The sequence below is a fragment of the Sturnus vulgaris genome, chromosome 6 (genome assembly GCF_052056855.1).
Source record: "Sturnus vulgaris isolate bStuVul1 chromosome 6, bStuVul1.hap1, whole genome shotgun sequence".
Taxonomy (NCBI): Eukaryota; Metazoa; Chordata; class Aves; order Passeriformes; family Sturnidae; genus Sturnus; species Sturnus vulgaris.
In genome coordinates this window covers 32,652,629-32,672,155 of record NC_142248.1, presented here as the reverse complement: position 1 = coordinate 32,672,155, position 19,527 = coordinate 32,652,629, and the positions used below count along the sequence as shown (strand labels likewise).

The following is a 19,527-nucleotide window of genomic DNA, read 5'->3' as shown; positions in this document are numbered from 1 at the left end:
AGCAAGTACTGGTGAGCGGACTGGGAGCGTGTAAGGGGCGGGCGGGCAGCTGGTGAGCACAAGGCAGGAGCGGGCGGCACCGGGGCCGGAGCGGGGGGGAAGCGGCACCGGGCCGGAGCGGGGGGGAAGCGGTACCGGGCCGGAGCGGGGGGGAAGCGGTACCGGGCCGGAGCGGGGCTGTCCGGCGGAGGAGCGGACGGGCGGCGCGTGTCGATCCCTGCGGGCACGGCCGCCGCGCGGGGGCGCTCGCGGCCAGCAGCAGCTCAGCCCGCCGGCCTCCTCCCCGGCAGGGGGCGCCAGCGCGGCGGCCGGGCCGGGGGCAGCCAAGGGGGCCTGCCTCGCGCGGGCCAGAGGCGGTGGGCGCTGCGATTGGCCGGACAGGTCACGTGGGGCGGGGGGCTGCGGCCGCCACAGTAAACATGGAGTCGATCTTCCACGAGCGGGTGAGTGAGGGAGGGTGAGGCGGATCCTACCGCCCGTCCTGCTGCCTGCTCCTCTTTGGGCACAGTGCCGTCGGTTGTGGCCGTCCGGCCTGCTGAGACGGGGGAGACGCGCGAGTTCTCTCTGATGAGCTACTGGGGCGGTAACTGGGCCTCCCGTCCCCGCGCTGACGGCAGGACATCCCCCGGAGCTCCGGGCGTGCGCTCGGCCTGTGTCGGGCTGGGCCGCAATGCCCCTCCCTGGCATCCCTCCAGCCTTCGGCGGTGGCTTGTCTTCTGCTTCTGGGGAGAGCCAGGGCCCTCGCGCGGCGGTCCCTATGTGGCCCGTCCCTGTGGCTATGGCCCGTCCCGGCTGGACGCTGCCAGCCCTGCAGAGAAAGGAGAGTCAGGGCTGAGCCTCGGCGTCCGCTTTGGCATGGGGACTGTGTTTTGGGGACTGCAGAAACAGTCCCCAAGTGTGGGGAGGTGTAGGCTGCGGCTATTTGTATTTCTTGAGAGAGAGCTCACATGGCTGAGTAATGAGTATGAGGATAAGCAGCGGCAGGCAGGGCTGTCCCTGTGCTCTCAGACCTATCTCGTCACTGAGCCTGGCTTGGCTGTGGTTGTGTAATGAGCAGGGAGTGGGAGAGCTGCTAAAGAAATCGCAGTTCATATAGTGTGCTTCCGTGTGCCGAACGGTATTTCCTGTTTTGGAGGGCAAAGCACTTCTGTGAACTGCTGTGATATAGCCAGGTTCCCAAATATGCCCTATTCCTGTTTAAATGCTGGTCAAATTGTAATTGGATTTTTTTCTTGCACTTTGCCAATGTCTCTTCAACTTTATTGTGTTAAAGTTAGCAGTAGTTCTGTTACTTTGTTTTGATGCCTAGGATTGGCTTCCTTTAGAAGTCAAATAAGATAGCTGTGTACTTTCCTTTAAAAAATTGTTGTTCTGAAATCCGTCAAAACTGAGGAGTGTTCTTTCTGAGTAGGTTTTGGTTGCAAAATTTGGCAAGTGTTGTGGTGTTAAGTAGCTGCTGTTCAGATTGTTGGATTTCAGCCGTGATTGCCTCTGAGTGGCAATCAGTCTGGCTTTGAAAACAGTTTAACGAAATGTACTCTTTTCTTACATGGCCTAGCTCATCACGGTATGAATTAACTTTTTGTTACTAAGTTGCTTTCTAGTTAAATAACAACACTTCTGAAATTAAAGTGACAAAGCAGAATACATTCAGAGGTACGAGATGATGGTAACTTGTGGTTCCTATGCAGTCTGGGGAAGGGTGAGTTGACAGATGTGAAATGTATCACTCCCTGGTAAGTTAGTAACAGTTAAAAAGTTGGCGTACCAAATACTTTTATTCTATTACTATGTTAGGGAAAATCTGACTGAATTACTGTCTTTTTTTCTTAAGGGGTATTTTTTCCCCTATCAAGTGCTGTCAGAATACTTTGAAGTGCTGCATGTTCCTGAGTCTGCACTCCCCAATCATTTTGATAAAAAAAGACATGAGAAACATGGTGTCGATTAAGAAAATTTAATAAAACAACCAGCAATGTGGCATTTTTAGAGAGAAATTACAGTTGCAGAAAGTAGGATTTAAGTATGGGGCTTCAGGAGTCCCAATCTTAAAAGTTTGTCCTTTTCTTGATAGATAGAAGTGATTGAAAGCACTGAAGGCAGGGCAGCGTTTTATGTCAGGAAAGGTTTCCATGAGGGGATTTCAGGTTACGGAAAAGAAGCAATGTTCTCTGCACAAAGTAATAGAACTTTGTGTCAGTTAAATACTGTAGGATCTGTTTTCTGCATTTGGCAATTAATGTGTATAACTTTTACATATGAAAATTAGGGTTTATTACTTTTCGATAATACTACAAATACAGAAAGGTCTTTTTAGTGAAATTAGCATGTAAGCATGTAATACAACTAATTTTCGGTGGTATTTTACTATCTCTCTGTTTCTAAACCAGTTTCATATGACTCTAATGGGGAAGCCTGTGATCGTTGAGCAGGTTCTTCTGTTACATTTTTGTCGTATGACCAGCAGCAGGAATATGGTCCCAGAGGGACAGAAGCTGGTGTTTAGTCTTGAGTTTCTTGTTGCAGGAAGGGCATGAGCTGGAGGAGGTTTCTGAATTCCATTGAAGCCTGGCTGTGCAGCCAGTGTAGCTTTAATAACTCGTTCCTCAACTGAGTAATGAAGTCATAGGAAGATACTGGAGTAAAGGGAACTTTCAAGGTCTCAGCCGTAAGGGAGATCATGGGAGGGTTCTACATATGATTTGTATGATGCTTTTATAGAATGTTAAAGAGTATTCTTCAAAGGCATTCTCTTGTATTCTTATTTTCTGTGGGTCTGGCTTGAGGGAGGGGTGTTCTGTATTGTTCTTGAGGGGTTTTGTTTTTAACAAAGAGCATGTGTAGGGGAGTTCTTAATGTAAATAAAAATGAAGATTGATTAAAACAAAAGTGAAAAGCAGGATTTTAAAACTGTTATTACTTGTCTTGCACCTAGAGTTGCAGTTATTTGTTGAAAAAGGTTGCTTTTCATGGGAAACTGCTTTGGTTGGTTTACATTGTGTGTTTTTTTTAACGAGGCAGTATTTTATCTCACATATGAAAATGATGGAGCCTGTCTTGCATTCATTCAGATCAGAGATTTTTGAAATTTGTACTCCAAAATCATGAATGACATTGTTAATTAGCTGTTACAAAATTTGTGCTGACATTTTAAAAATGTGGTGCTATAGTTCTATTACCTGTAATGTGCTGGATGGCCTTATTTTATCTACTTCCTATATGTAAATTTCATGTGGAAAAGGATCTTTACTGTTCTTCCAGCTCCTAATTACTTTCCTATCAAAAATGTGGAGAGCAGATTGTCAATAGCCACATCTGGAAGGGAAGAAAAGCTAAAAAATAATGAGAGTATCTGTTATAGAAAATGTTTGTTACTAGGAAATAGAGATTGAAACTGTTTGATTTTCATGTATTGATGTTTTGGAAGAAGATACAGTTTGCACTAACCTGGGTTTTTTTCTTTTTTTTTTTTTTTCATTGTTTGGTTTTTTTTTTGTTTTTTTCTCTTCCATTATTAGCAAGAAGGCTCATTGTGTGCTCAACACTGTCTGAATAATTTGCTGCAAGGGGAATACTTTAGTCCTGTTGAATTATCCTCTATTGCACAGCAACTGGATGAGGAAGAAAGGATGAGAATGGCAGAGGGAGGAGTATCTAGTGAAGAATACAGAACATTTTTACAGGTAAAATTATCTTCATTTGAGGTTGCTTGATGCTGCCTGCAATATATTTTCTAGCACAGACCTGCTATTCTTGCATAGATAGAAAAAGTTAATTTTCTAGTGCTAAAGCTTTTTCAATTTATAGGCCTTTTCATTCATGCATCTTGGATGTGGCATTTTCAAATGTTACTAGGACAGCTTTAAATAATTCTACAAAGAGCTACTTTACCTTCATCTTACAAGTAGAAAGATCAGGCATGATGAGGAGCATCAGTAATTTGCCTTTTGTTTTTGTAAGCCAGTGTCAGATAGGAACAGAAATTCCCATGTCTGTCTGCCCTTTAAGCACTGAACATCTTTAAAGGTTTGAGTTTTAAATTAATATGTGTACTTGGAGCATTGTAATCAGCCTTAAAGACAAGGGCATAAATCGTTGCTTTAAGAATCTGCAGTTAGATTTCTTTTCAAAACCCAATTATTTTTGACCTTTTATACTTACACCATTTTTTCCCTTTTCTCCCTCCCAACTTCTCATCGAGCAGCAGCCTTCTGTAAATATGGATGATAGTGGATTCTTTTCAATTCAAGTAAGCACAGCTCTCTTATGACACCGTTTCTATTTTTGCAATATATGTTCTCTTATATAATTTAAATGGCATTGAACTTTTCCATCTAGTTACCAGTTTGTGGGCTTAATGGGATTAAGTGCTGGACTTCCAGATGTTTAGAGTGTTTTCCATTAAGAACAGTGACTTGCTGTTCTTCAGTTCATGGGCCTTCAAACACATAGGAGAAACATGGATTCAGGAACTGTGAGATGACACCTGCTGGCAATAAGCTGGACTTCTAAGCTGTTTCTTGTGGGTACTTCAGGTGTCGACCTTGGCTCCCACAGACTGCAGGTGAAAAAGCAGAATTCAGATTGCTTTCTCAAATTATAGACTGGGAAGCCCTTGGCAATAGTTACAGGGTTATCATAGTGATCTGCATATTTTTGGGGGTGTTTTTGTGGTTTTTTTAAAGGCCATAGGGGAAAAGTAATCAATAATAAATACGTAAACCAGAAGAACAACAAAAAAATTTTGAATACCAAGTTGAGGCTTTTGTCTTGATCAGAGCTCTAGGTATCTTTGGCTGTCTCCCAAGCTTTCAGTGCTACTTGTCAGTGCTCCAGACTCTCTTAAGAGCCTCTCTTCCTTATGGCTGGCTCGGCTGTTTTTCTTTTTAGCAAGAAACTATTAACACTTTGGCTATCCTGCTATCTTTGAGCTGCTTCAGTAGCTGAAAAAAATTGCTTCCTCCCTCTACTCTTTTGTCCTTTGAGGCACAGTTGGCTTGTTGAAATGAATTTGAATTGTTAACTTTAAGGTTCTTGCAGCATTATTTCGTGTAGCTTTAAAGAGTTATTGTAAAAGAGTTGGTGCTTAGATCAATAAACTGACTGGTCCTGTGATAATCCAGTGGTACAAAATTTCCAGCAGTAACTGTGAAGAAAGATTGAGATTATGTGGGGAGGTGAGGTGGGGAAGTAAGGGCAGAGCAGTGCATTGCAAGTAGAGAGATGACAACTTATGAAGTATCTGTGAAAGGTGAAATTACAGCTTTGTTTGAGGTTGTAAGCTCATTAACACAGTTAGGTTAAATCCTAGTTTTGTTACTTCTCCTTAGGTAAGATATGAGTGTTAGGCTTGCATGTAGATTCATGACAGCTGCATTTTTGAGTATAGATTTCCTGGCAATGTTTTGAAATCTAAGTTTTATGAAAGCAGTATAATTATTTAGTGCAGCTAAGATGGTTGCATTGCTTGAATTTAGATTTGAACTTGTCTGACTCATGAAAAGTGTTCTTTTTTGGCAGGTTATAAGCAATGCCTTGAAAGTGTGGGGTTTAGAACTAATCCTCTTCAACAGCCCAGAGTACCAGAGACTTGGGATCGATCCTATGTAAGACTCTTTTAGCACCATGCTTTTATTTTACCAAAAAAATACTCTTAATCTATGTTTAAAATATTTCTTTAAAATTGCTGTTTCATGCTCTGTTGCATTTTGATGTTTGTATTACCCCTGGCTTTGATTTTTCTTTCTGGGGGTGCATGAGAACATCTGCCCTCTGTGCCTTTTATGATATTTTAGTATCTGTGGCATCACAGATACATTGCATCAGATATGAAGATTTCAATGATATTGACAACTTCCTGAGTGTTATAAAAGCAGTATGAGTATTCTGTAATGTAACATCAATGGTCGTATTACTGAAGCTTTATTATGTAAATTCAAACTAGTGATAGCAAAGATCTTAAACGTTATTATGTACTCTGATTTTAGAGTATTTAATTTTATTTATACCTTTTGTTTTTCTTTTTACAGAAATGAAAAATCATTTATTTGTAATTATAAGGAACACTGGTTTACAGTTCGAAAGTTAGGAAAACAGGTGACACTGTCTTTTTTTATTTTAAAATTTACTTCAGAAATGGGTGTGGAAAAGCGGTTGCAAGTAGATTGTGCTTCCCTTTTACAAGCTTTTGCTGAACTAAGGTTTAATAGTAGCCCACATTTTAAAAAAGGTAAATGTTGGTTTTATCACAAAAATGCCAGGCAGGTCTTTGTAAATGTTAGCCTGGGAAAAGACGGTAGGATCAGTTCCCTAGTGAATCTGTCCTTTAGGGAGCTGTGGCTCTGGTAGGATCTTATGTGACTTCTTAAGTTATTTTCTTTTTTTTTTCCTACATGAAATACTGAAGAAAAATTATACTGGGGGGTCGGGAGGAATAGGGAATCCTGAACAAAGATTAGGATCCCTACAGAATTCAAACTTATTTTAATACCATAAGATATTGGTATTGTAAAATAATTTTGTTAGTCTAAATGGGCAGTAGATATAAGGAAAAGGTCAAGGTTTTGATGGATAGTAATGGATACTCAAAAGAGTATCCATTAGAATGAGTATCCATTCTACTTTGGGGAATTAGAATCTCAATTTTGTAATATTATAAAAAAATTTGAAACAATTGTATTCTAAGTAGGTAATAGTTACTAAAGGTAAGGGATGGCCATATTAGTATATGGTAGATATGTATCAAATCAGTTCATATCCATGTCCCTCTAAACACCAATTTAGTGTTTTGTATTAGTAGCCAATCGTTTTTCTGGATCATACTTCATAAGCTTTTATACAACATGAGCTGGTTTGGTTTCTTCAGGGCTTTATTTCATAGAAAACATTCATGGAAAACAGCTTTTAGAGTCTGTAATAGTGGGACAGGAGTCTTTTTGCCCAATTGGTTCATTTTTGCAAGTTCTGGCTGCATATATTGTCATCCAGGTTAAAAAAGAAAGAAAAATCATCTGTGAGTGAGAAAACTAAACTCTACTGTTCTGCTTTAGTTTAAAAGTATGGCTAATGTTTACAAGCATTTTTTGTTTTATTTGATATCAAAAAGGCTGGATGTTCTCTTAAAATTATGGAAATGCTCCTTATTCTACAATGCAAACATGTTAGGTGGAATTTTATGAGCAAGCATTCTAACCTAGGAAGGACTTCCTAAGATGGAGGGGGGATGCCTTTTTCCTTTTTTACCTGGCTTGTAACCATGCGAAGACAATGCTAGCTGTCTGTTATCTAAAGGATAATGAGAAGATTTGACAAAATAGGTTGACTTATATTTATTTCACCTGCTTCTCCTCTGTTACAGTTAAAGCAAAATTAGTTTAACAAAACTCTCTCTTCCATAATGTCTTTTAAAAGTTGCTGTAGTCTGTCCATCAAGTTTTTTACAGAACTGTTTTTTCCCCTACACTTCTACACTGTTGGTCTTCTTACCCTTTCCTAGTGGCAAAGAGTGTTTTTGTCAAATTAAGTGATTGCATGACAGGGTGGTAGATAGTCACTTATATTATTGTATGGGCCTGGCTGCAAGTGTGTGGGTGCATATATGGAAGTTTGGGTAGATCAGGTTGCATTTCTGGGAGAATGGAGATTGAATTCTCCTTCCACTAACTCAAATGGTGCTTTCTGGTTAAAACTGGGTAATACTGAATGAGTTAAGTCTAAAAAAAAGTTCTTTAGCTTCATTGGAATGTATAGGGAGTTTAAAGGTAGAATATTTTGTTTCACATTGAATATATTTTCTCTCTGGAAGTTTTATGTAAGTATGATACTGTTTCTGTATTAGAAGTATTATAAATTGCTAGTTATGGTCTTTGGGGAACTAGAAATGAGTTGTGAACGTTTATATGAAGTGTCCCCTGTTGTAATATAGTCCTGTACTCAATTAAACTTGAGTAAATTTTTCTTAATTTTTAAGTTTAAAAATTATTTAAGAGAAGGGTAAACATTCGTTTTCAGCATCACCAGCTATTAAAGGTAGAATATTCAATGAAAGTATTTAATGGAAGTTATTGAATGTCTGTTTCCTGTATCTATTAGTTTCTTAACACATAGCATTAACTGATGAAGGGTTTTTTACTTCATTAGTCTCAGGTTTAAAACTAGGATTAAGCAGAATTTTAGAATGATGTTTGAAATAAATCAAAATACAGTGGTTAAGGATTATCTGTTTTAATGTGTTTCCCGGGTACCAGTACTCAGTAATGGGAGAGAGCATGCAGTAATTTCCACACGTCAGATGTCCTGTTAGAGTATTTGAAGGATAACCTTTAACAGTATAAGTATTATACTATTACAGTATAAGTATTATACTATTATACTATTCAAGAAACTTTTATTTGATAATTTATTTTACTAGATTTATTCAGATATTCCATAATAAAAAATTACCACAATGTACAGGAATGGATTACCAAGTAATCTTCATGCTAATTTGTTCTCTCAATCTTTTTTTTTTTTTTTTCTTAATTACAGTGGTTTAACTTGAACTCTCTCTTGATGGGTCCAGAACTAATATCAGATACATATCTTGCACTTTTCTTGGCTCAATTACAACAGGAAGGTAATAGTAACTTGCAGATGTTAAATCTCATTAATTAAAAGTAGGTAATAATCATTATTTCTTAGAACTTATGTATTCAGTTAACTACCTGAGTTTTATGATTGAAATAGTGAAAGGTAGAGTCTTACATCTTAAATTGCACATGATTGTATTCCATATAGTGTGCATTTTACAGTGTTTATATCTGCACTTTAATGCTGTAGACTTACGATTTCTTTTTCTCAGGTTATTCCATATTTGTAGTAAAAGGTGACCTGCCAGACTGTGAGGCTGATCAGCTGCTGCAGATGATTCGGGTACAGCAGATGCAGCGGCCGAAACTGATTGGAGAAGAGGCAGCACAGTCAAGAGATCAGAGGTAAGGTAAATAAAGATTTTATTTTAATAATGTTCAGTATGATTGGTTTGTAATTTGGAAATAATAAGTACCTTTAGTTCAATGTTTACTGCTGTTGCACACAGTAAAAGTAAGTTGATAGACAGCAAATGGTGTGTTTTTAAGCAGGTAAAAGCTGCCTTGATAAGGATTGAGTCTTTCCATGTGCATAAGCATATTATAGTGTAGATTTTTTACTTAGGGAGGAAAATGGTTTAGCAAATCTTATAAACTATTGTTAATAGTAACTATTCTATAATTAAGACTGGTTTGTGCATTCTGTCATAAGTAGAAAAGAATGAGAAACTGATCTTTGAATTCCACATCATATAAATCATACAGCATTCCCTTTTGGAATAATTTCACTGTAACGTTGTGCTGCTGCTCATTTTTTATGCCTTCTGCTAATATAAAATATCATTGAAAGCATATAAAGGTAGTACTTTATGTACTTTTGCAATGATTTCATTGCATGTTCATAGTGAACAAATTGCATACTGATAAAAACGTTTAGGCTTCTCAGAGGAATTAATTATTTCTTCCCTTTTGTAAAGTTAAAAAGATGTTGTAAATTGATGAAATAATTTGCAGTAACATGGAAAGTGTGTACAGTTTACATGGGTCTGTTGCTTTAGTGTAGCCTTCAAGGCCTCCTGAGAAAGAGACCATATACACTCCTTTCTGCTGGTGTAACTGTTTAAATAGCAGTAGGTTTGAATAAAATGTATCATGGCTTTTTGTGGGCTTACAATTTTTGACAATTTACTATCTAACATCTTCTTGTCAATGTGTGCATTGCTTTAGAAGTCAGTGTGTGGCAAATATGTGTTAAGGTTGCTCTGCAGTTGCTTGCAGTGCTTTGGTATTTTTCAGGAAAATACTTGTTTATATAACAGACTTTAACAAGAAAAATATTTTTCCCTAAGTTAAACCTAGAGTTAAATTGGCAGAACATACTAATTTAAACCTCATGATAAAATCTAATATAATTTCTGTCTGAATTTTGCTATGAATGTATGAATATCACAGGCTATCCAGAAGTGACGTGGACCAAGCAGTAGAAGTTAATCATCCTTTTGATGGAACAGGCATGTTAGATGAAGATGAAGAGAATTTCCAGAGAGCCCTTGCTCTAAGTAGGCAGGAGATTGATATGGAGGATGAAGAAGCTGATCTTCGCAGAGCCATTCAGCTCAGCATGCAAGGTGCAGTGCTCATCTAAATTTCTTACAGTGCTTTAAGCAGCCCCTGGAATCAGTCAGGCACTTTTTCCAGCATGTGTCAATGTCTCTGGAAAGACTGGTGTGAGGCATGGAAGGACAATCCAGGATTGCCTGTAGCTATCTCCCTCCTGCATTTTGAAAAGCTGTAGCTTGCATGGTGGTATTGATTATTAGGAAGGAAGAACAAATTGGTAAAGGTTGGCAGGAGGAAAGGGAAACAGTCCTAAGGTAAGGAGAAGCAAAATTAGACTAGGTGCTTAGTTCTCCAAAAATTCTTTGTTCTTCTCAAGTTTGAAGACATTTTTAGTTATATTTAATTTACTGATTTAATTTTACTATAATTAGTAGGATATGACGTGTTCTGCTTTTAGGTAGTCGTCGAAGTGAGCTCTCAGGCTCATTACCACAGAATGTTCCTCAGTCGTCTCACAGCAGTCAGACAGACTCCCTTTCTTCAGAAGAACTGCGAAGGAGAAGACAAGCATATTTTGAAAAGTAAAGTAGCTGATAGAAAACTGCACGTGAAAGTACATGGTGTATTTTTCAGTGCTTTTGGGGTGTGGATGGGTTTCTTACTAAGGTCCAGATCAACTTTTCTGTCTTAACATGATTTCCAAATAATACCTGAATTTACTGTTCTCAGATGGTTCCTAGAAAGAAACCTCTAGTAAGCGGGTGTTTGTTAATAATGCAGTAGTCTTGCTACTACTGCAAGTCTTGTGAAGAAAGAAAACATACATTATAGAAGTATTTGAAATTAAATCCTATAAATTTCCACAACTATCTTCCCAACAAAAAATACTATTTCTCTAAGACTTCGCTTTCGGTAATGATGCTTCTCCTGTGCATCACACAAAAGCATTATACGTATTTATGTACTGTTCTGGTGTATTTTTTTATTAGATAGTTGAGTTATTGTAGCTTTTCCTTATCTCTATCTTATAGTAATAGAGGAAGACCAAGGAGAAATGCTATGGATGGGAGGAGTTAGACTTCACATGGTGGCATAACAATGCAGAGCTTCCAAATCCTGGGAAAATAGTCTTGTAGCTTGGACTATAGTACTGGGAAGATCAGTATCTGAAGGTTAGCAGGGTGAAATGACAAAAGGGATTTTGAGCACAGGGGTGTTATTGTACAACAGCTTCCACTTCTGACTGTGGCCTTCCTAATGTGAAGTGAACTTGATTCAGGTCTCATACTGATGTTAATCTTATTTTCTTAAAAATTTATGATCCTTTCAGACAGCAACAACAGCTACAGCAGCAAGATCAGACCCCAGATCTACAGGACAAAGTAACTCTTAGCTCAAGCACTCCAGAACCTGGCACAGGTACTGTTTTTTAACCTTACATCCAACACTGGAATGTGTCTTTCTCATCTTTGTGGTGTTTCTAAATTTTCCTTGTCTGCCGACTTTGTCACTTTGGCAGCCATTCTGATTGTGTATTACAGCCATTACTGTTTTGGCAGTGAAGGAAAGGATCACTTTCCTGAAAAGCCTTCCTCCCTTTGAATGTCAATATCCTATTTCAAAGTGAAGAGCATTGCTATTACCCCAACTGTTTGTTTTCTAAATTACTTTTAAAGTTGTATGACAACTTGGAGTAATATCTGACAAAACTACTGGAACTAGTTTTCAGAACATCTGTGTAGACGTTACCAGTTTTAGGTATTGGTGATCCAAAATTGGTGTGTATTTTTACAAACTCACTTTTGGTGAAAAACTATTTGCAAAATGTTCCATGTTCCAGTTTTGTGGGTGGGGTAGGAAAAGGTGGGTGTGGATGAAAGGAACAACAAAAGCATTTAACTATAATTAAGAACTGTGAACTTACTGTTCATGTATTGTCTTTAGGAGGTGATATGAGCGAAGAAGATATGCTTCAAGCAGCCATGAATATGTCTCTGGAGTCTGTTAGAAACCACTTGAATTCAGAAGAGGAGAAATAACATCATTTTTTCCCTCTTATTGTCAAAACGCTAAGTCTCCATTAAAATTCTACTGTGTGAATGTTGCACAAGCAGGGTTCATTTCAGAGTTCTGGAAGCAGGAATGAAAGGGGGGGTTTCTGGGGATCAGTTTAGAGAGGATCTGCAAATACAAAAAAGATTGCACTAATTTAGAGAACTGTAGCACTCCTAATACAAAACTTCTGCTCACAAGAGTAGTGTGTTAAAATTACTGGAACTATTAATGCCAAGTTAGACAAGGGTAGCAGCTGTAACTTAAAGTAAAGCTTTTAAGTTTGCATTAAAAAAGCAAGTTTAAATTGTTTTGAAGAATTCTACAGAAGATACAAACGATGCTGAAAACAGCATCAAGTTATTTTTTTAAATACTAATGGAAAAACAGATACAAGTAATAAGTTATGCTCATAAATTCTTTTTAATATAGATCACTCTAAAATGGGGAGAGTAATTAAATTCCATTCATCTTAAATAATTTATTGTGATCGTTTATTATGAATGACTCAATGTCAACTTTTTGATCCTGCTGTCTAATTTTGAAATGATCCATTCTGCAGGAGGAACAATAATCCCTAAATTTCATACTTTCCAATTCAAGACAAAATTATCAGTGTATTGTTGACTATAATGTTACTTCTAAGTCTCTCAGTGATTTCTGACTTTCTAACAATTTTTGGTCTTACCTTCAATTCTAATTGTAAAATTTTAGGTCCGTGTTTAACATACTGTCTTTTAGCAGATATCTTATTTGGCTTGGGGTTTTATTGTTCTTGTTTGGTTTTAATCATTGTTTTCTTAGTTCTTTCTTGTTAAAGCCACTGTCTTTTTGCTACAAAAGCAGCATATACTCAATTGGGTTGAACAGGTTTTCTCTTCTACCTCTTCCCAGAGTCTTTACCTCTTCAAGCCCAACCCTTCATTATGGCCTTTCATTATGAAAGAGCTGCAACTGAGTCTAGGAGAAAGTAGGAGGGGATTTAGGTGCCATAAAGTCAGTGCCACATACATAAGGTGCATTCCTGCAATCTGAAATGACCCCTGTGCAAGTAGTTCTTTTAAGAATGAATATTTATGCCTGTGTGGATGTTCCTTCTGAAAAGCTTTCTATGAGTGTCTGTCAGAATGTTGCAGTTTTTTCAGGAATGGCCTTTATTCACGCACCTTACAGTTTTTTATTATGTTGTTTCTGATCCTGAGAAAAATTGGGAAACAAAGTATGTGAGATAGCTTATGCTGTTGGTTGTAAGACATTTGCTTTGATATCCAGGATGAATGTGTAACAGGATGACCAAACCTGACTTTGAACTTCAGTGCAACAGAAGAGAGATGTTTCATTTTCCTAAATGGTGCTTGAGATACAAATTCTGTTTACATATAAATTATATGGAAATATGTTGTAGATAGAGTATATAAGCTGTAGTCCAGTTAAAGCATTAACAGTTAGCACAGGCATTCTAAGAATCTTTCAAAGATAACCCCAAATTTCTTTATCAAAATATTCTAAAGTTACATCTTTGCACAATAGTAACATTTAATTAAAATTAGTAGGAAATGAATGGTAGCTAGATGGAAATACACATTCAGCATCAAGTAGTACTGTACATGAAAGGGCTCTTACCTCTCAGTAAAGATCTGTTTACAGCAATGGTTTCCTGATAGCTTAGGATATTACATTATACATAATTGGGCTAAATTCTGTTTTTCTTATCTATGTGCTGGATTTTCACCAATGTCACCAGAACCACTGGTATGTGTTACACAATATGGATTTTGACATGAGACAGCATTGCTTTTTAAAAACTGATTTTTGTCTTTTTAAAATAATCCTGTCATGCACATAATAATTACTTGCAATGTCTCAAGTTAATATAGCTGAACAATGACTTTAAAAGTCCATGTGTGTGTATGCCATTTTGAAATGCTGTATTTTAGAGGGTGTGATTTTCTGCTTTCAGTTTGAAATTTCTATGAAACTGAAAGCAAGAAAGGTGTCTAAAGCACTGATTTTTTTTTTTTCCTCATCTGTCAATTAACCACAGCTTAATTTTTCTTTTCTGGTTGTGCCATAAACTAATTCTGAAACAGGAGTCATTTTTATAAATAGGTGTAGACTGACAATCTGATGGCAGTACTTGGAACTCAGATCTTTTATCTTCTATTATAAGAACATAATATTTTTATTATTTCTATAGCTCTAGCAGCCCTATATTAAAAAAAAACAAACAAACAACATTCAGCCCCTTAAATCTCACTGACTGTAACCCAGGCCAACTACATGATTTTATAAGCACTAAAACATGGAGGTTTGCTTTGAACGTTCATGTCACATCATAAGGCATTTCATCATTCAAGTATTTTAATATGGAAGGAATATAAAATGTCAGTTCCTGAAAGGTGCAGCTGAGTCAGTGATCACACGGCCAACCATTTCTCTTTCTTTGGAGAAACACTGTCACTCAACAAATACCAGTCTGATTTTTAGAGAAATGTCAAGCTGAATGATGTAGGCATATCTATCTAGACAAGCAGTTATGAGAGAGCAATTGAAGATACATCTGCTAATTCATGTATCTCTGTTGCTGGAAAAGACCTCCAAGAAACCAACCATTAATCCAGCCCAGTCCACCACTAAATGTAATGTTCATAAGCACCACAGCTACACCTCTTTTAAACAGCTCCAGGGAGGGGACTCAATCACTTGCCTGGGCAGCCTGTTCCAATGGTGGGCAACCCTTTCAGGGAAGAAATACTTCCTGATACCCAACCTGAACTTCCCCTGGTACAAACTCTCATCTTGTTACTTGGGAGAAGAGGCTGACACCCAGCACACTACAACCTCCAGGACTTGTAGGGAGTGACAGGGTCTCTATTTGAGCTGTACCCAAGGAAAAGACTCATATTGATTGCTGACAATATGTATTTTATAACCCAGGTCTCAAGTTCATAATGTCTGGACCTGCCAAGAAGCTGTCAATAAAACACTGCTGTCACTTGGTTGTGCATTCTTTCAATGATAACCAGTTGTCAGTGTGGCTTAACTATGCTTCTAATTTACTAATTTAGAGTGTACTTCCAGTGTTATCTGCCCTGTCAAGCTGAAGGGTTGGGTTTTTTCCCATGTTACAGCTTTAGACTAAAGTCCATTGTAAGGGAGCAGACATTGTTTTTTGTTTTTTTTAATTATAGAACTATATTTGAGGAAATTTCAGACTTCATTCATTCAATAGATTTTTACTATTTTCCAGTGGTCTATGTGACATAAATTATGGTTTTCTGCCAGTAGAAATCAAAGGAGCGAGCAAGGGGAGTGAGTGATACAATAACTATCTTCCAAAATTACTTCTCTAAGTATAATTCTGCAAACTGCTTTCATGGTCTTACAGTGCAGGCAAGAGGAACAAGAGTTGTAATGCAGTCATGCTTGCATGCACTTCTTGTTTGGCACAACAAGTATAAATATGAGCTGTTTAAAAGCTTACATTTTTCTATACCTGAAACTAATATGATATGATATTGGCTTACTTTAACATTTAGTCTTCCTGTGCCCTTCAAAGAACTGCAGCAAATTTAAGTGTAGTTTTCAGCTAAGGTACTCTTCTTACTTGTCGTACTTTATACTTTGCAGACTACTTGAAAACAAACAATACACATTTAAATCTATGATACCTTCTAATGTCTAATTGCTTCTATTACAAACTTATAGAATGGTGGGGCAGGTTAAAATGGCTTCTGCAGGTGTCTAGTGGACAAATATTATCATTTGCAATCTGCTCTGTCTTACTACAAAATTGAGAGGCTTGAAAATGAACGTTACAGGTCTAAAATGTGAAATTTTCTAGTATTAATAATTGGTTCAAATAATGATGAAAACATAAAAATGGTGGCCTTTGTACTGAAAAATACAGTATAAGGGAATATGATCAGAGAATTAGAACTCAGACTTACAAATTTGCATTACCAACACATCACTTTTAGAAGGAATTGAAATAATAATCCAAGGAAAAGAAAAACTGATGTGGAAACATTTTTTGAGGGCTTAGATAGAAAATTATGTTGTTCACTTAATAGTAAGCCATTACTGTCTTGCATAGAACAAACGTAAGTCCTGGAAAATCTTGATAATTATTCAAAAATCATTACCAAAAAAAGGAAAGTAAGTCCAACATGTAATAAATACATGCCTATTCCATACACACAATCACTTGTTCAAGTGAGAATAATACTGAATACATTCAAACTGGCTAGGTCCAAATATTACTTCTTCAGTTTAAAATTGGTAGCTTTATCTTGTATTCAGGTTTTCATCTTAAAAGCATGAGCTCTTCTGCAATAAATTTTTTTAATCTTCATACACACATTTTGCCTTATTTGCATTTCAGAGATGGGAATTGGAGTACTTAACCTGCCATAGTCACCTCCTTCCCCAGTTACACTTCTTCAAACAGTTAGTACATGTGACTCTTCAACTACTTTCACCAAATCAAAATACTTATACACTTTGTTAAGAAAAATAATTATACCTACACCTTTCTTTTATCTTCCCCCATCCTCAGTAGAGCCACTGTGTGAATTTAGGAGGTGACTTGTAAGAGTTGAAAAAAGTGATCTAATATTTAAATGCTACTGTGCAAAAGCTAAATGAAAATAAAATAGAAGAGAAAAACCTTGATCTTGTCTTTAAAGCATGTCAGCTTTGATAAAATTTTATTTTTTGCTACATGAAACCCTTTGTGTACAAATCAGTGTAGAGTTAGGATTTTGTAAGGGAATAATTTTTCATCTCTTGCCTAATAGTTGTGTACTTTAGAAATCATTCTTAATAAGATTTTTTTTGTCAACTGTTTTCATATCACATCTTTGGCTCTGGATTCCTGTATAATTTTGCCTATTTTGTGTATATAAAGCATAAATATTGAAAAGATTTAAAAAGGGAAAGCTGAAATGCTTTGTCATTGTTTTGACTGGAAAATGGCAGCACTGTTCGATATTTTGAAAATGCTCTCCAAATAGGCATGAATATATATGGTTGTATTTGATATCACTTTTTTAAATAAATATGATTATAGCTTCTAATGTTTCTCTCTTAAGTATTTGCCTTTGTGCTTTCCCTTATGTGCGGATTGGGCACAGAATCATCAAACGTTGAAATCTCGTCCCTGGTATCAGTGGGCTTTGCACCTCAGGTGTGTAGACTGAGCAGTAGGATAGTTTTCTGTTGCTGACATTTCATCATCTCTGATGTCTTTGCATCTGTTGATACTCCAAAAGTTGTGTAAAGACACTATCGTTAAGGAAGTTGGTGCCAATTATTGTTATGTTACGTCTTTAAAAATGGTATGCTTTCTAACTTTTAAAGTAAGCTGAAGTTTCCTGCTTTGCTGACAGAATACTCATTCTTTCTGTGACACAATGCATTGCTCTTGTAGCTTAGTCAAAACAGAGTATACTGGATGATTTTTCTCTGCCCTTATTAACAGTGGATGAAGTCAGTCAGCTAAAAAAATTACTTTTAATGCTAAATAGTTTCTAGTTTTGCAACAGTAGTAATTAAAAAGAGTGGTACCAAAAGTCTTCTGTGCTACTTTATTGACTATATGCCTTACTTGGTATTATAAAATTAACCACCATAGAAGACATTTTTATCATTCCTAAATATTTTAAATGTCTGTAGAATATCCGTGATGTTGAAAAATGCTAAGAGAATTTTCCTTAAAAATTATTTCGCCAAACACTAAATGACACATCTTTACTCTTCACGAGGACCCATATGGGTTTTGTTAAACCAATGATAAAGGGTCTTTCGAGCACTGTAAACTTTTCATCTCCATTAAAAATTGTTTAGTGAAGAAGAGGGAAAACAACCTTTATTAGAGAACTTTTAATTTCTAAACTTCTGGACCACATACCATGCCCAGCCTTAGAGTTGCCTGTGAGTGGCAGAGGCCAGTAAAGCTAAAAGGTAATACAGTATTGCAGGCCAGTCAGGAACCCTTCCCCAAGGCTCTGCAAGATTGTTTGGGAAGCAACAAGCAGGTTGTTCATGACTGTCCAGTAATGTTTGGCAGCGTGTAACTAGAGCCTGTGTTTTGTGCCTGCTGCATTCTCAGACTTCTAAAAATCTAAGATTTTACTCATGAAATGCTCTTCTCAGCTTCATTTTGGCGTTGATGTCGTTCTTTAATTATGCATCTTTTTACAGTTATCGATTTGAAATGGGCAATGAGCCAGCTGTCCTGTATTTTATTTCCCAGTATCAGCATTTTTTATAACAGTATCATTCTAATACAAAACTGCTTTTTCTGTAACAGTGCAGTACTCGTTGTAGTCCCAAGTTTAAATACCTCACTTGATCAAAAACAGAAAGAACTTTGAATTGGAGCAGTTTTGGGGTTCTGGCAGGAAATACCACATAGAATCACAGAATGCGTCAGGTTCGAAGGGACCAGAGTCGGTCATCAGGTCCAACCTCTCTGCTCAAGCAGGGTGATCCCACAGCGCCTTGCACAGAATTCCGATGATTCCTGAGTAGCTCCAGTGAGGGAGACTCCATAGCCTATCTGGGCAATCTGTTCCAATGTGCAGGCACTGGAAACAAGTAAACAAGCAAACAAGTTTTTCCTGATATTCAGGTGGCTCTCCCTGTGCATCAGTTTCTGCCGGTTGCAGAAACCTTGTCCTGTTGCTGGGCACCAGCGAGCAGAGCCCGGACCCAGCCTCTTGGCACCTCTCCTTGAGACTCTGCTAGATACCGATTAGGTCCCCTCAGTCGCCTCTTCCCTTCCCTGTCCTCTCCACGTACAGCAAATGCGGCCGGGGCTTCAGAATCTTGTGTGTTTTGTGAGAACACATATTCAAACACAAACCGTGTCTAATTCCTTGCACAGCACAGTGTTTTGCTAATGGCCCAGGTTGATCCCGGCGGGCGAGCTCCCGAAAACCACACGGCGCTTCACGCCGCCACGCGCCGCTGTCCGCGTCCCCCCAGCCCCGCGCTACTCCGCCACCATCCCGGCATCCTCTTCTTCCGCCCACACGCCATATCCGCTTCCGAGGCGGCGCTCTAGCCCGGGCTGCCGCACTCGATGGTGTTTGGGAGGGGTGTCATGGCGGCCGTCGAGGTGGCAGTGGCCGGAGCCGCCGGGAGGAGTCGCTGAGCCAGGACGGGACAAGACAAGCCGGGAGGAGCAGCTGAGCCGGAGGAGCCGGGAAGATGCGCACGGCTTTGGCGGAGCAGTTGCCGAGTCCGGTGTGCTAAGCCCGCAGCAGGAGCTGCGACCCGCTGTAGCGAGGAGAAGGGAGGCGGCGGCGGCCACTTGGCCCGCAGGAACCGGCTGCGAGGACTG

At 38.4% G+C, this 19,527-nt stretch overlaps 1 protein-coding gene and 1 long non-coding RNA gene across 3 annotated transcripts; one reads left to right on the top strand and one right to left on the bottom strand.

The window, feature by feature from the left end:
* The first annotated feature begins 331 nt into the window (after positions 1 to 331).
* ATXN3 (ataxin 3) lies at positions 332 to 17,257 on the top strand. Of its 2 annotated transcripts, XM_014869900.2 has the most exons (11): positions 332 to 443; positions 3,519 to 3,683; positions 4,205 to 4,249; positions 5,521 to 5,606; positions 6,030 to 6,096; positions 8,527 to 8,614; positions 8,840 to 8,972; positions 10,020 to 10,195; positions 10,585 to 10,708; positions 11,458 to 11,546; positions 12,072 to 17,257. In XM_014869900.2, the coding sequence occupies exons 1-11, from the start codon at positions 420 to 422 to the stop codon at positions 12,164 to 12,166; spliced, it is 1,092 nt and encodes a 363-aa protein (XP_014725386.1). In that variant the 5' UTR covers positions 332 to 419; the 3' UTR covers positions 12,167 to 17,257. The 2 variants fall into 2 exon arrangements, with proteins under 2 accessions (XP_014725386.1, XP_088023602.1); XM_088167476.1 differs by lacking the exon at positions 332 to 443 and having other exon boundaries at positions 3,543 to 3,683; positions 5,505 to 5,606.
* Positions 17,258 to 18,031: 774 nt separating this feature from the next.
* On the bottom strand, positions 18,032 to 19,186 carry LOC148223404 (uncharacterized). Its single transcript, XR_015804677.1, has 2 exons — positions 19,048 to 19,186; positions 18,032 to 18,769 (listed from the first exon to the last, which is right to left on the bottom strand). It is a non-coding gene; the product is annotated as an uncharacterized LOC148223404 (long non-coding RNA).
* Between the last annotated feature and the right edge of the window lie 341 nt (positions 19,187 to 19,527).

Coding starts and splice junctions, on each gene's coding strand:
- ATXN3 (XM_014869900.2), top strand. CDS start 420: ATGGAGTCGATCTTCCACGAGCGG. Junction 444..3,518: donor AGTCGATCTTCCACGAGCGG/GTGAGTGAGGGA, acceptor TTCCATTATTAG/CAAGAAGGCTCATTGTGTGC. Junction 10,196..10,584: donor CATTCAGCTCAGCATGCAAG/GTGCAGTGCTCA, acceptor TTCTGCTTTTAG/GTAGTCGTCGAAGTGAGCTC.